We start from the raw sequence: 13,563 nt of genomic DNA, 5'->3' as shown, positions 1-13,563 counted from the left end.
CTAGCCGGGCGAGGTGGCGGGCGCCTGTGGTCCCAGCTACTTGGGAGGCTGAGGCAGGAGAATGGCGTAAACCCGGAAGGCGGAGCTTGCAGTGAGCTGAGATAGGGCCACTGCACTCCAGTCCGGGAGACAGAGCGAGACTACTCCGCCTCAAAAAAAAAAAAAAAGAAAGCTCAGGTACTTAGCTTTCTAGGCTCACTGCCTTAGGGAGCAATGGCGATCTGCTCATAGGCATATTAACCTAACATAGAGCGGGGAGTGAGGAGCTGTGGGCCATAGCAGCTTGCTCTGCCCACTTGGAGATAGCATACTGGAGTGGTTAAAAGCACAGCTTTGGTAATAGGCAGACCTGTGCTCACAGCCCAACTCCTAGTAATACCATTTACTAACTGTGCTACCTAAGGCAAGTGACTAAACCTCTCTGAGGCACAGCTTCCTCTTCTGAGAAATGGAAGGGATAATAACCCTGTTGCTTAGGGCAATTGGAGGGTTGAGCTATTGCATTTAAATCCTATATCTGTACAGTTCTTTGGTGGCAGCCATCAGAAACAGTTTGGCTACAAGATCAGCAAAAAGGGATATTGTCGGAGAGCAAGATGTGGAATACACACAGAATCCCAAGAAAAACTGAAAGAACCAGGGATGCTCCAGGAATCAAGACAACAGGAATAAGGAACAATCCTGTGGGGAGCTACCACCAGAACTGTAAGGTTTCAACCTCTTTTTCCTCGTATCTTTGATGCAGTTTCCTGGGAGATCGGCCTCTCTTGGGTCACATTCCCACCTAGGTTACGTCAGTTTCTCTGGAAGCAGAGTTTGAGGCAAGGATTCTCATGCAATATTCTGTTGAGAATGCTGTCAGGGGAAGAAGAGGTAGTGGAGCAGGACTGTGCAAAGGAAGAAGAAGCTGGTCAAGATGTGGTTTTAGGGGGAATCTAGTCTTTCAGCCTGATACTGGGGGAGCATGAATTGTACCGTGGAATTTGTCCCACCTAGAGGCAAGGGGGCTGGGTTTACTCCACATTAGTTAGCCATTGACCCCAGGCCACTCCCAGGGAAGAGGAGTAACCTTTCAGGTAGCCCCAGGTAAATCACCTCAGGCAAGTCTCCAAGGAAGGAGGCAGCTGTGAGCCATTAGCATCCAACATTTGCAGCATAAAGTGTGTCTGGGCAGGCCACCAAAGCCATCTACTACACTATGCATTACTGAGTGTCCCAGCCAGCCACACAAAATGAAGGAGAGGTAATCATCTAGAAAGAAATCAGGGTGTTATTTGCAGAAGAGGAAGAGATGGATACAGAGAGCTGGAAAAAAGCAAATGTTCACTACAAATGATTAGCCCTGAGCCTGCCCTGTGTACAGCAAACATTAAATTAATGGTGGCTATTGTAAGTGTAACAAGATATTAAAATTGAAATGTCCAGCTGAGAGGTCAACATAGAAGAGATGCCATATTCCAGAGTAAAGAGCAAGACCGTGGTACGAAATTTACGAAGTAGACAAAGATTGGCTGCTCTCAACCCCTTATGGTATTCGGTGTGGGTTTTAAAGGGTTGAAAGTAGTTGGGGATGAGGGAGAAATATTTGTTTTTGTTTTGTTTTGTTTTGAGACAGAGTCTCACTCTGTCACCCAGGCTGGAGTGCAATGGCATGATCTTGGCTCACTGCAACCTCTGCCTCCTGGGTTCGAGCAATTCTCCTGCATCAGCCTCCTGAGTGCACATGCCACCATGCCCGGCTAATTTTTTTTTTGTATCTTTACTAGAGACGGAGTTTCACCATGTTGGCCAGGCTGGTCTTGAACTCCTGACCTCAGGTGATCTGCCCGCCTCAGCCTCCCAAAGTGCTGGGATTACAAGCATGAGCCACTGCGCCCAGCTGAGGGAGAAATATCTGAAGGAGCAGTTGATGTGCTGTGAGTCCCACCTTCTCTCAAAAGCAAGCAATGGAGGATATGTCCCCCTTCATCTCAAGAAAGGAGAACAATGTTTTAAAGTGACCACTCAGAGCTCTGCTACGGTTCAAATGTATGTGTCCCCCCAAAATTCGTGTGTTGGAGCTTAAGCCCCAAGGTGATGGTCTTATGTGGTAGGGCCTGTAGGAGGTGATTAGTAGAGATCAGTGGCTTATAAAAAGTCTGGAGGGAACTAGCTAGTAGCTTTCTGCCCATCTGCCTTCCACCATGTGAAGACACAGTATTTGTCCCCTCTGGAGGAAGCAGCAACAAGGTGCCACCTTAGAAGCAGAGACCAGGCCACTACCAGGCATTGAACCTGCTGTTGCCTCGATCTTGGACTTCCAGCCTCCAGAACCGTGACAAAGAAATGTCTGTTCTTTACAAATTACCCAGTCTCAGGTATTTTGTTATAGCAGCAGAAACAGCCTAAGACAAACTCAAGGTGTGTCTCCTGTGTTTTGGTGGACACAACAGGTTGCTATTTGACCCAGCCTGTTCCTTATAGAGGGCAGCCTTTGTGCTGGTCAGCTGCTGTGACAATGACGCAGAGGTGAAGTGGCTGCACTGGTGCTCACCCCCAGAGCTTACTAGAGCCAGAGCTTTGGATTTCTTGTGAACTCATGTGGGACAGCTAGAGAGGGTGCCAACAGGGGGTTATCTTAGGGTTTGTCCACAAGGGACTCCTGGAGGGGCAAGCAGACAGCCAAAAGGAGCTGGAGGTCTTGCTAGACAGACGCCTAGGGGCTAAGGAAGGAGAAAACCACCAGCCAGAGTAGAAATATATTCACCTTGCAAAGGACCTGCAGTGAGCAGCTTCTCTAACTCTTCTCTCCTTCCAGAGCTCCAAAGCTAGAGAATCAGAGATCAAGGCTGTCAGATTCTTCAGGGAACGATGCATGCAGGGGAAGAAGCCTAGAGTGCCTCTCCCTGACAGGCTTCATAACTTACTGCAAAAAGTTCAAGCTAGGGAGTCAAGGGCTAGCAGGGAGAAGGCTCAACTTTAAGTCAAGCTGGAAGGTTTGATAATTTGGGCAGAGGGATGAACTGAGACTATAGTTAGGAAGTGGTTGTAGGACTTTTTATTACCTAAAGTGACCAGGAAACTGATGACTCTGCCCACATTTGCATACATGGGCAGGATAACTAGACTCATAGGATGTACAAAAAGAGAAAAAAAGAGGCAAAATTCAAGTTTCTTTCACATTATAGCCTATATATTCTGTGTGTTGAAATAATGGCTATTTGAGGAAAGACAGTTGGAACCACATTTTAAATATATGACCTCGGCAGATTGGGGCCTGAGTGAGTGCTAGGCCTGAAGGTCTCTTAGGAAAACTAGGCCCGGTCATTTTGGGATTTAGTGAGCCTGAGCCCAAGGTCACACTGTGTTATGAGACTTAGACTCCAGCTTGGGCCCAACAGTCCTAAATCTGCATAATGCCACCTCTAAAGGGTTTAGTGCATTTGACACATGTCACACTCCCCAGGCGAGAGAAGGGGAGGTGTCTGCCCAGGAAAATGATGTATTCAAGGTCTCCAGGTTGGATCGAAGGGGTTTTCTGGCTCCCTGGGCTCCTGAACCTGGATTCTCTCATTCTGACTGCGACATGATGGCTCCCAGTGTGGCTGCTCTGATGTAATAGGCTGTGAAGGAGGCCTGTGGATTTCTCACAGCTGGGGCAGGGTGCTGGGGATGACACACCAGGCTTCCCAAGGATGGTCACAAAGTGTATAAATGAAGTGAGAATCTCATTCTGGAACCAGTGAACTATCCAGAGCTGGAAGGGTCCTTAGAGATGTCCAGTCTCTTTACCACATTTTACAGGCAGGGAAACTGTGGTGCACGTAGGGCCTGGACACACAGGGACTCAGTCTAGGCTCAGGCGTGAGCAGATTTTAGCCCTGGCCCTTCCTCTGGAAGTGCATTTAGGAGATGCCTTTGGGGCAGCAGGAAAGGTTCTCATCAAGGAACCAAGGAAGGACAATTTAGGGGGGCACAGCACAGGGTTAAGGATAGGCATTGTTCTCTTTGACTTTCACAGTAGGGTGTGTGCAGGCCAGATAAGGCCCTCAGGAAGGTGGCTGAGGACCTGTAATGAAGAAGGTTGGCTTCCATGCTGAGGAGTCCCACATCACTTTGCAGGCAAAGGAAAGTCCTCAGAAGGGGCAGGGTGACGGGGAGATGTAATAATAACAGCAAATATTTGATGAGTGTTTATACTATGCTAGACACTGTTTTAGGCCCTTTGTTTTAATTTTTATTATTTTTGTTTTTAGAGAGATGGTTTTGCTTTGTCACTCAGGCTGGGAGTGCAGTGTTCTGATCATGACTCACTGCAACCTTGACCTCCTAAGCTCAAGTGATCCTCCCATCTCAGCCTCCCCAGTAGTTGGGACTATAGCCAGACTATGTCTGGCTAATTTTAAATTTTTTTTGTAGACACAGGGTCTTGCTATATTGCCCAGGCTGGTCTCAAAACTCCTCATCTCAAGCAATCCTTCCACCTTGGCCTCCCAAAGTGCTGGGATTACAGGCATGAGCCACTGTGCCCGGCCCTATGAACACTTTAATATGTATTATCTCAATTAATCTTCACTCAAGCCTGTGAAGTGGGTTCTGATCTTAAACACCCGTTTAACAGATGACTGAGGCAGAGAGAGAGGTGAAATCATTTGCCTAAGGTTGCCCGTTGGTTGGAGTCAGGATTCCAGCCCCAAAGTCTGCCTCAAGAGCCCACCACCCTAAAGCTCTGCCCTGCCACCTGTGAATGTTGTAGGAGGAGCACCCCGGTGGTCAGAGGTGCACCATCGCAGATGGAGATCTGGGGCAGGAAGAATGGCTGGAAGCCTGTGGAGTCTCCTCCGGTAATCAAGGCAGAACTATGGCCAATGAGGACCACAGAGAGTTTGCCAGGGTTTCCTGGATTGGAAAAATGACACAATCAAAGAATCCGCTCATTTAACACCTTACGTTTATAAGTGAGGACATCGACACTCAGAAAAGCAAGATGAATTGTACCCAGCGACAAGCTGCTTGTCCAGGCTTGAATCCTGATGACAGGACTCCAGGGATGGGAATTGATTTTAAAATATTAATATGTTAGGCTGGGGGTGGTGGTTCATGCCTGTAATCCCAGCAGTTTGGGAAGCCGAGGTGGGTGGATCACTTGAGCTTGGGAGTTTGAGACAGTCTGGGCAACATTAAGAAATCTCACCTCTACCAAAAATACAAAAAAATGTAGTCAGGTATGGTGGTGCATGCCTGTGGCCCCAGCTGTTTGGGAGGCTGAGGTTGCAGGATCACCTGAGCCTGGGAGGCAGAGGTTGCAGTGAGCCAAGATTGTGCCATGGCACTCCAGCCTGGGTGACAGAATGAAACCCGGTCTCAAAAAAAAAAAAAAAAAGTTAACAATACTTTCTGGGGACAATGTGATATTCTGTTTTTTCTTTTTTAAAAAAGCCTTTAAGGCAGTGCATTGTTGTGTATCTACAATGCTAGCTACTTGCGGGGACTGAGGCAGGAGGATTGCTTGAGCCCAAGAGTTCAAGTCTGGTCTGGGCAACATAACAAGATCCTCTCTCTTTGAAAAAAATAAAAAGATGTTTAAAATGAGCATATCTTTTTGTACTATTAGGAATTTGCCCTAAAGAATATGTATGCAAAAACATGTAATATATATTATTAATAATAATTTAATAAAAATTCCCAGCAATAAGGGGATTAGTCAAGTGAATTATGATGTATCTATTTGAAAAATACTATACAAACTTTAGAAAAAGAGATTATGTTATAGGTTAGGAGGTCTTAACCTGTGATACAGCAATGGGTCTCAGGGGACAGAACCTCCTAAAATTGTGAAAGGTGGATTTGTGTGGAAGTGGATCTATAGCTGACTTAAGATTTTTAAAGGGCTCTGTGACCAAAATAGGCTAAAAACTACTATTAGAGAAGAATATTGAAAAAACCTTATATTTTAAAAGGTACATGAAAGAGTATCAACAATTATCAATTCATGGCCAATCTTGTTTATTCTACTCCCACCCAATTCCCTCACCTGTATTATTTTGAAGGGAATCCCAGATATCATTTTACTTAGAAACAGCTCAGAATATATCTCTAAAATGGCCTCTTTTTTTTTTGACATTGAGAACTATTTTAATGCAGCTATGAAAAGGGAAAAAAGTGTCCAGCTCTTAATTTCTTAGATATTGAAGAGGACGTAGTCATTTCATTTATCAAATATACAGAAAATTATTCACCATTTTGAAGCTTATCCTAGACTATGAAAATCATGTTCACTGCAGAGCAATTGCTTCTGTCATTACCTGAAGGTGTCAGTATCTATCTTCCTTGTCATAGGATGCATCTGTCAAAAAGCCTTGACTCCTTTCCCTCACATCTGTAATCATCATGAATCTTTTAGTTCACTTCCAGACGCATATTTTGTGTTTTCTAAAGCATCTGACACTATCTTCCTTTCTGACCCTCTTATCCATATGTCTAAAAACAGGAACGTTGTTGAGATGCACCCTTTTCGGTTAATAGATATATTCCTAAGGAGTTTTTAATTGCTTAAGCTTGTCTTTCAGGAATAATCATCACTTTAACTTTTCCTTAGATAATATATTTTGAATTGTTAGAATAATTTTGTTGCCTTTCTCTGAGATCTAGTCTGTTTCTCCTCATTATTTAAAAATGCTAAAACTTGTATCTCACTTTTTCTCTAACACTGATTTAATACCTAAGAAGGCAGAAGCAACATTCATTCTCCTGATTATATATGTGAATTTAAGTATTAGCTTTCTTGTAATAACAACCTTTTATTGCTATTCTAGAGAGTACACTACTGACAGTGTAGGCCAACCACCAGCCTGATATCAAAGTATGACATTACGAAGTCAGTAGGGTAAAACATCTGTAGGGAAAATCCAGTGAAGAACCACAGTATTTGGTTGTCATGTCTGTTTAATGAAGGGAATAGGTTTTGTAATCTCTCATTTTAGAAATTATATAACTGACTATTATGGTTTAATTAAGATTAGTAACGTCTCATGACCACTGACTGCTGAAAGCTCTGAAAAGGGTTTTGTTTTATTAAAATGTACATTTGAGGGAGATTCACTCCCCTGTCTTATGAGTAAAGAAAAGACCTCACTAGGTGACCTAAATGAAACTTAGTGGAGAAAAGTTGCCATGTTTGGACAGAGATAAATGCTATTCACTTTGTATGTTTTAATATACTACTACATTCTAGAACGTAAAAGAATGAATTTAAACTTTACAATTGACATCAGTATGTTGAATATGTAAATTTTTATAGGAGCATATATTACATTTTGCTGAAATTAGAACAAAGTAAAGAGAAAGGGCAAGAAAGCAACATTGCTGATCTCTCTAGTATGAAAGATTTGGAGGGAGTGTGGCAATATATATAAATGAAAAAATGTAATTGTGTTCATCATATTTAGAAATAGAATCTATGGCCAGGCGCAGTGGCTCTCGCCTGTAATCCCAGCACTTTGGGAGGCCAAAGCAGGTGGATCACCTGAGGTCAGGAGTTCAAGACCAGTCTGACCAACATGGAGAAACCCCCTCTTTACTAAAAATACAAAAATTAGCCAGGCGTGGTGGCGCATGCCTGTAATCCCAGCTATGCGAGAGGCTGAGGCAGGAGAATAGATTGAACCTGGGAGGCGGAAGTAGTGGTGAGCTGAGATCGTGCCACTGCACTCCAGCCTGGGCTCCGTCTCAAAAAAAGAATATACTAAAGAACTGTGATATAAAAGTACTCTGTTAATGTAAAAAATAAAGCAAGTGTAATTCTTTTAGAATATGAAATTTGAACAATCTCTGCTGAGCAGTTCCCAGATTAAGTACAAGGAATGTTTATTCATTTTCTGCCATATACTGTATGCTAAAATGATAAATACTTAGGATATAGTGGTAATGTCTTTCACATTTTTATAACATAACTCACTACATGCCATTCTTGTAGCTACCCATTCTTAGAAACTTTGTTGCCTAATAATGAGGAAGTGGCTTTCATTTCTTCCGTTTGGCAATGTATGTCTATATTTGGAGCATGACATTGGCTATGTATTGCTATTGCCTGCTGAAGTTTCTCTTTCTTGGCTCTTCTACAGTAGCAAATTGTTCTCTTTTCCGTGAAGCTACTGAGAAAATAGTTTATTTCCATTTTTCCCTCCCCGAAGTCTTCTGCAATATGATCAGGTTCTTCCCCAGCTTCGTGTGCAGCTACTTTCAGTCTTGCCTGTAGGGCACTTGTACTACAGGTCTCACAAGTTCACACTGCCTTTGCATCTGCTTTTCGAAAGCAGACTTCATTTAAATAATTCATACTTACCTAAGACAGATTGCCTTTTGGTTCCCAAGCTGGGATCCAAAAGGAGATTTTTTTTCTCACTAGTTCCTCAGTACTTTTACTAAGTCATCTTTGTCAGTAATAATTTGTTTTAGTTGAGGCAAAGTCAAAAACTGTCTACTAATACCTCCTGTTGTTCATTCATATCTGTGAGTTGTGACACACTTAGTTCTGAGAGTTCTAGAAATGCATCAGGGACGTCTGGCATCTTGTAACCAAAACCATTTTGGCTTGTCAATATTGAAGCATCTGCTGTGGAAACGGGTAATGGCAGATTTGAAAGGATGCCAACTGAAGGAGCGGCAGGCTTGGCTGTGGTATGACTTGTTGTTGAAGAAGAAGCAGTGTTAGCAACAGACAAAGAAGTGATACTCCTGTTTGCTTCTTCTGGGGGATATGGAGAAAGAAATGGAAAACCTTGAGAAGCACAAGGAGGCATCCCACTTGGGTTACTGTATAGGTAAGGAAATGCTGCTGCAGTCAGTAGGAACTAAAACTGGAGGATTCTTCCAAAACTCATCCAACAGACTCTGAATAATTTTTCCAAGATTTGATTGCATTGTAAAATTGTTCACTAATGGAGAGGTAACGTACACTCCTTGTTCATTCATTAAGTGATGTCGTATTGGTGGATAAACACTGATCACTAGTTTTTCCTGAGGAAATTGTGGAAGAAGCAATATATGTTAATTGTCAGGTTGTTTATGGTGAATGGCAATCTGTATTCCACATCTTTCTTTATTTTAGCTATACTGGAGTGTTTGCTCCGGAGGGAGAGGAGGAGGCGCTCGTGGTCAGCGGAAAGAGCCAGCTCATCCTCCTCCGTCCCCGGGCCGAGGCTCTGGAAGGCTCTGGCCTGCTTCTCCCAGCGGCTCAGCCCAGCGGTTCTGCGACAGAGGAGCGGGCTGGGACTTCCGTGGCCCAAGCGCTGAGGACCGCGTCTTTTCTAAGCCAGGCCTGCCTGCGCTCCTCGGGTTCTGGGGGACCTGCTATGAACGGCAGGCAGCTGGAGAGGGGAACCTGCTGCCCAGAACAGGCAGTCCCACCTTCACCGCCCAGACTCCCAAGCCGGCCAGTCAGGCAGCCTGACCGCCCAGCACTCCACCACCCGTGACGCCGTCTCTCAAAGGACTCTTAAAAAAGCAAGGGTACAATGTCATTATCACGCCTTTAGAAAACCTAACAATAATCAATATTTATCATCAAATATCTACATAATATGAAGTAAATAATATTCATTGACAGCCCCACCCCTGAAAAAAAAAAAAAAAAGCCAGCCACCCATTGCTAAGTGAGAAAAGGAAAACAGAATAGATTCTGACCCCATTTTGGCAACATCCGCATCCTAATGTTAACAGTTATTTGGGGTTAGAAAGATTATGGGTGGTTTCTTCTTTCTCAAGTTCTCGTATTACTTTTTTAAAAAATTTTTTTGAGAGAGAGTCTTACTCTGTCAACCAGGCTGGAGTGTAGTGGTGCGGTCACAGCTCACTGCAGACTCAGCCTCCTGGGCTCAAGCAATCCTCTTACCTCAGCCTCCCAAGTAGCTGGGACTACAAGGGCACACCACCACACCCAGCTTTTTATTATTATTATTATCATTATTATTTGTAAAGATGAGGCCTCCCTGTGTTGCCCAGGCTGGTCTCCAACTCCTGGGCCCAAGCAATTCTCCTGCCTCAGCCTCACAAAATGCTAGGATTACAGACATGAGCCACCAGGCCCAGCCCATATTACTTTTTGAATTAAAAAAAAATACAAAGGGAAGAATAAGATGCTAGACTTCTTTTTCAAAGTTGAAATCCTCTGATTTAGGATCTAAGTATTAAGGGTTTATCCTATCCCATCTTGAAATGAAGAAGACACACTGCCCAGAGAAGTGAAGGGTTTTGGCCACAATCCCCGAGTGGGGGGAGGCTGTAAAGGAGAGAGGGGTATCCTGCTGGCTTCCCAGACTCTTGGAGGAAACAGAGACAGAGGTCCTGGGACACCTCTCAAGCTCTGGTCCCTGTTGTCCCACTACCTTCACCCTCTTACCTTCCCATCTTTATCAAGCGTCACACGTTTGGGGCACTTTGCTGCAGGAGTTGACAGACCAAACGAAACAGAGAGGGGAGGCAGATAACCAGAGCCCTTTCTTGCCACACCTAGTCCTGTTGGCTTGTCAGGTCTGGAGGAGAAGGCATCTTGTTTCCCCAACACATTCCAGAGTCATGTCCCCCGGGCTGCCTGGCCTCCAGGCCAGGTCCCCCCAGCCCCCAAGACTTTCATGGTTGAGACAAAAAAGGAATGAAAGACTTGACATTGTTACACTCCTCTCTCCAAAGTCCCAGTTTTGCTGTGTGCCCTTGGGCAAATCCCTCTCCTCTCTGGGACTGTTTCTGCACCTGGACAGGGAAGTGCCTGGGCTGGATAATTTCTGAGATATTCACCCTCCTTCCCCACTCAATTCTGATTTCATTCAGAGTTTCTAAATCTATCAGATGTAGGAAGGAGATCTACCACGCTTATAAATGTCAGCTCAGAATCTCATGGCTCATGCCTGTAATCCCAGCACTTTGGGAGGCCGAGGCAGGCAGATCACCTGAGGTTAGGAGTTGGAGACCAGCCTGGCCAACGTGGTGAAACCCCATCTCTACTGAAAAAAACAAAAATAGCCAGGCGTGGTAGCAGGCACCTGTAATCCCAGCTACTCGGAAAGCTGAGGCAGGAGAATCATTTGAACCTGGGAGATGGGGGTTGCAGTGAGCCGAGATTGGGCCATTCCACTTCAGCTTGGGCGACAGAGCGAGACTCCATTTCAAAAACAAAAAACAAAACACAAACAAACAAAAAAACACCTCATGGCTGCCTCTGGCCATAGTGTGAAGGCCAGTCACAACTTTTCTGATGGAGAGGACAGGAGGTAGACATTTTACTTCAAGAGCCAGTACACTCACCACCTCCACACAAACTTGAAATAAAAGTTTCATGCAATAACATACCCTTTCTTCATAAGATGCACTCTGATAATTTTTATTTATATATATATATTTTTAGTTTCTGATTGAAATCCATTAAGATGCTTTCACGATCCACAAAACAGCCATCACTTGCACTTTGAAGAACACTGATTTATGCAGCTATGCCCCAATTTCTTAGCAAGGTAGTACCAGCTCAGACAAATACAAGTAAATATATATATATATATATGTGATAAATACTAGTAAATATATATATTATATATATGTGTGTGTGCATGTGTATGTGTAAATTATTTTTCCCAAACAAATTTCATATTTACTGTCTTGGCTTCTCAAACTTGAATGTGCATATGAGTCCCTTAGAATGTTTTTAAAATGCAGATTCTGGTTCAATAGGTGTGAGATGGGGCCAAGATTCTGCATCTTTGACTAGTCCTCTAGGTGAAGCATCTCAGACATTCATTTCACTGGTCTGTTCTTACCGATGAAACCATTTTTTCTCATGTCTTTCCTTCTTTACTCTCTTCCTCTTTTTCCATCCTTTTGTAACTGTGTTTGGAGACTCAATGGGTTCAAGTTGCAGCTCTGTCCCCTACCAGCTGGGAAAGCTTGCACAAGTTATTTAAATTCTCTGTGCCTCAGTTACTTTACCTGCAAAATGGGGGTAATAACTGCACTTTCTCCTGAAGTACTTTTGGGGATTGAATGAGATGATCCCTGTAAATTACTTAATGCATTCATTCAACAAACATTTATTGAACATTAATTACCAAATAAATGCTGTTGTCGCCAGCACTTATTTCCTTGTCCTGGGCACTTTTCCTCAGTGACTATCTCCTTTCAAAGGACTTATATTTTAAGTTATATATTTAGTTTGAGTATAAATTTATTTTTTAATTATAAAAATTTTCATCATAAAAAGCAAAATGCAATATGACACTAAGTTTGGAAAATGTAGGCAAGACAAAAATATTATCCATAATCCTGCCACCCTAATATAACAACAATTGCTTTGGGCATCTTCTTTGTTTCCTACGCGCATTTTGACAGAGCTGTCACAGCCCAGTGTGTTGAATTTTGTGTCCTGCTCTCTTACTTAACATTAGATCATATCCATTTTCTCCCAACAAGTTCACTCTAAAAATACACATGGGAATAGGTGCAAAGTATGATTTCTGGAATCCAAGACTGGATGCAAACCTCAAATCATCCCAAAAAACTTGGCTGAGGTCTGACTCCGAGCAGTGATAGCACTGGCAGTAGGCACACGACTTGGGACCTTACAGATGACTTAGGTTCACACAAACCCCTAAAACACTGGGTCCCTGGGGAGTAACTTGGGGCACATAATGAGGGCGCACAAAGCAGAGAAAAGAAAGCATGGTCTTCCCTTATGAAGGAGGCAGCAAGAAACTTAACTAAAGTGGAGAATCTGTTTTGGTTCCATTTTGCTAATTTGGGTGAGACTTTTTTTTTTTTTAATTCCTGAAGCTAATAATTGAAAAAAAAAATCAGCTGGTCAAAGGTAAATCATGGTAGAATTAGCTTGGCAAACATAATTGTGCTCAATGTAAAATGGTCTCCTGGATTGCTTCCTTGCACAGAAAAGGAACATAAAAGAAAAATCTGGTGACATCTGAATAAGGTCTAAAGTTTAGTTTAATAGTAATATATTAATGTTAGTATCTTAGTTATGATAAACACACCTTGTTTGTGTAAGAAGATGACCTTAGGAGAAACTGAAGGGTGACATTTATACAGGAACTTCTGTATTATCTTTACAACTTTTCTGTATAGAGTTGTTACAAAATAAAAAGTTTATTGGAAATATATAGATTTGATGTAAATTATACCTCAATAAAGTCATTACCAAAAAATGTATTTACAATGATCAAGCACTGAGTATGTGTATTAAGCATCTATTACATCCCATCTCTCCTCCCAAAAGATTAGTGCTTCCACCAAATCTTCCTAAGCACCCACTGAGTGGCAGGGTTGTATTATATGACTGACACCTGGGTGACCATGTTGCCGGTAGCATCTCCTCAGAATTGTTTGTATTCATTTATTCAACAAACATTTATTGAATGATTTCTTTGTGCAAGTACTGTGCTAGGTGCTGGGTATACATCAAAGAGTAGAACAGATTCGGCTCCTCTCTTTGTGGGGTTTATAACCTTATTGTGACAAGTCAAATAGATGTAACCTGATGAGCACCTGATGCTACTATTAAAACTGATAAACATGAGTTCATGTAAC

The 13,563-nt window shown here is 43.0% G+C and overlaps 1 protein-coding gene across 1 annotated transcript in view; it reads right to left on the bottom strand.

Moving 5' to 3' along the window:
* Window positions 1–9,157, bottom strand: part of LOC105504287 — a 161,455-nt gene extending 152,298 nt beyond the window's left edge. Inside the window, 7 exon segments of the mRNA XM_011931679.1 lie at window positions 7,959–8,259; window positions 8,262–8,306; window positions 8,309–8,384; window positions 8,386–8,459; window positions 8,462–8,825; window positions 8,827–9,012; window positions 9,095–9,157. Of these exon segments, the coding sequence (XP_011787069.1) occupies window positions 7,959–8,259; window positions 8,262–8,306; window positions 8,309–8,384; window positions 8,386–8,459; window positions 8,462–8,825; window positions 8,827–9,012; window positions 9,095–9,157 (1,109 nt within the window).
* Window positions 9,158–13,563: the final 4,406 nt, after the last annotated feature.

Source organism: Colobus angolensis, unplaced genomic scaffold (genome assembly GCF_000951035.1).
Source record: "Colobus angolensis palliatus isolate OR3802 unplaced genomic scaffold, Cang.pa_1.0 Scaffold90, whole genome shotgun sequence".
Taxonomy (NCBI): domain Eukaryota; kingdom Metazoa; phylum Chordata; class Mammalia; order Primates; family Cercopithecidae; genus Colobus; species Colobus angolensis.
The sequence above is the reverse complement of the archived record's forward strand: the minus strand, read 5'-3'. Positions and strand labels throughout refer to the sequence as shown.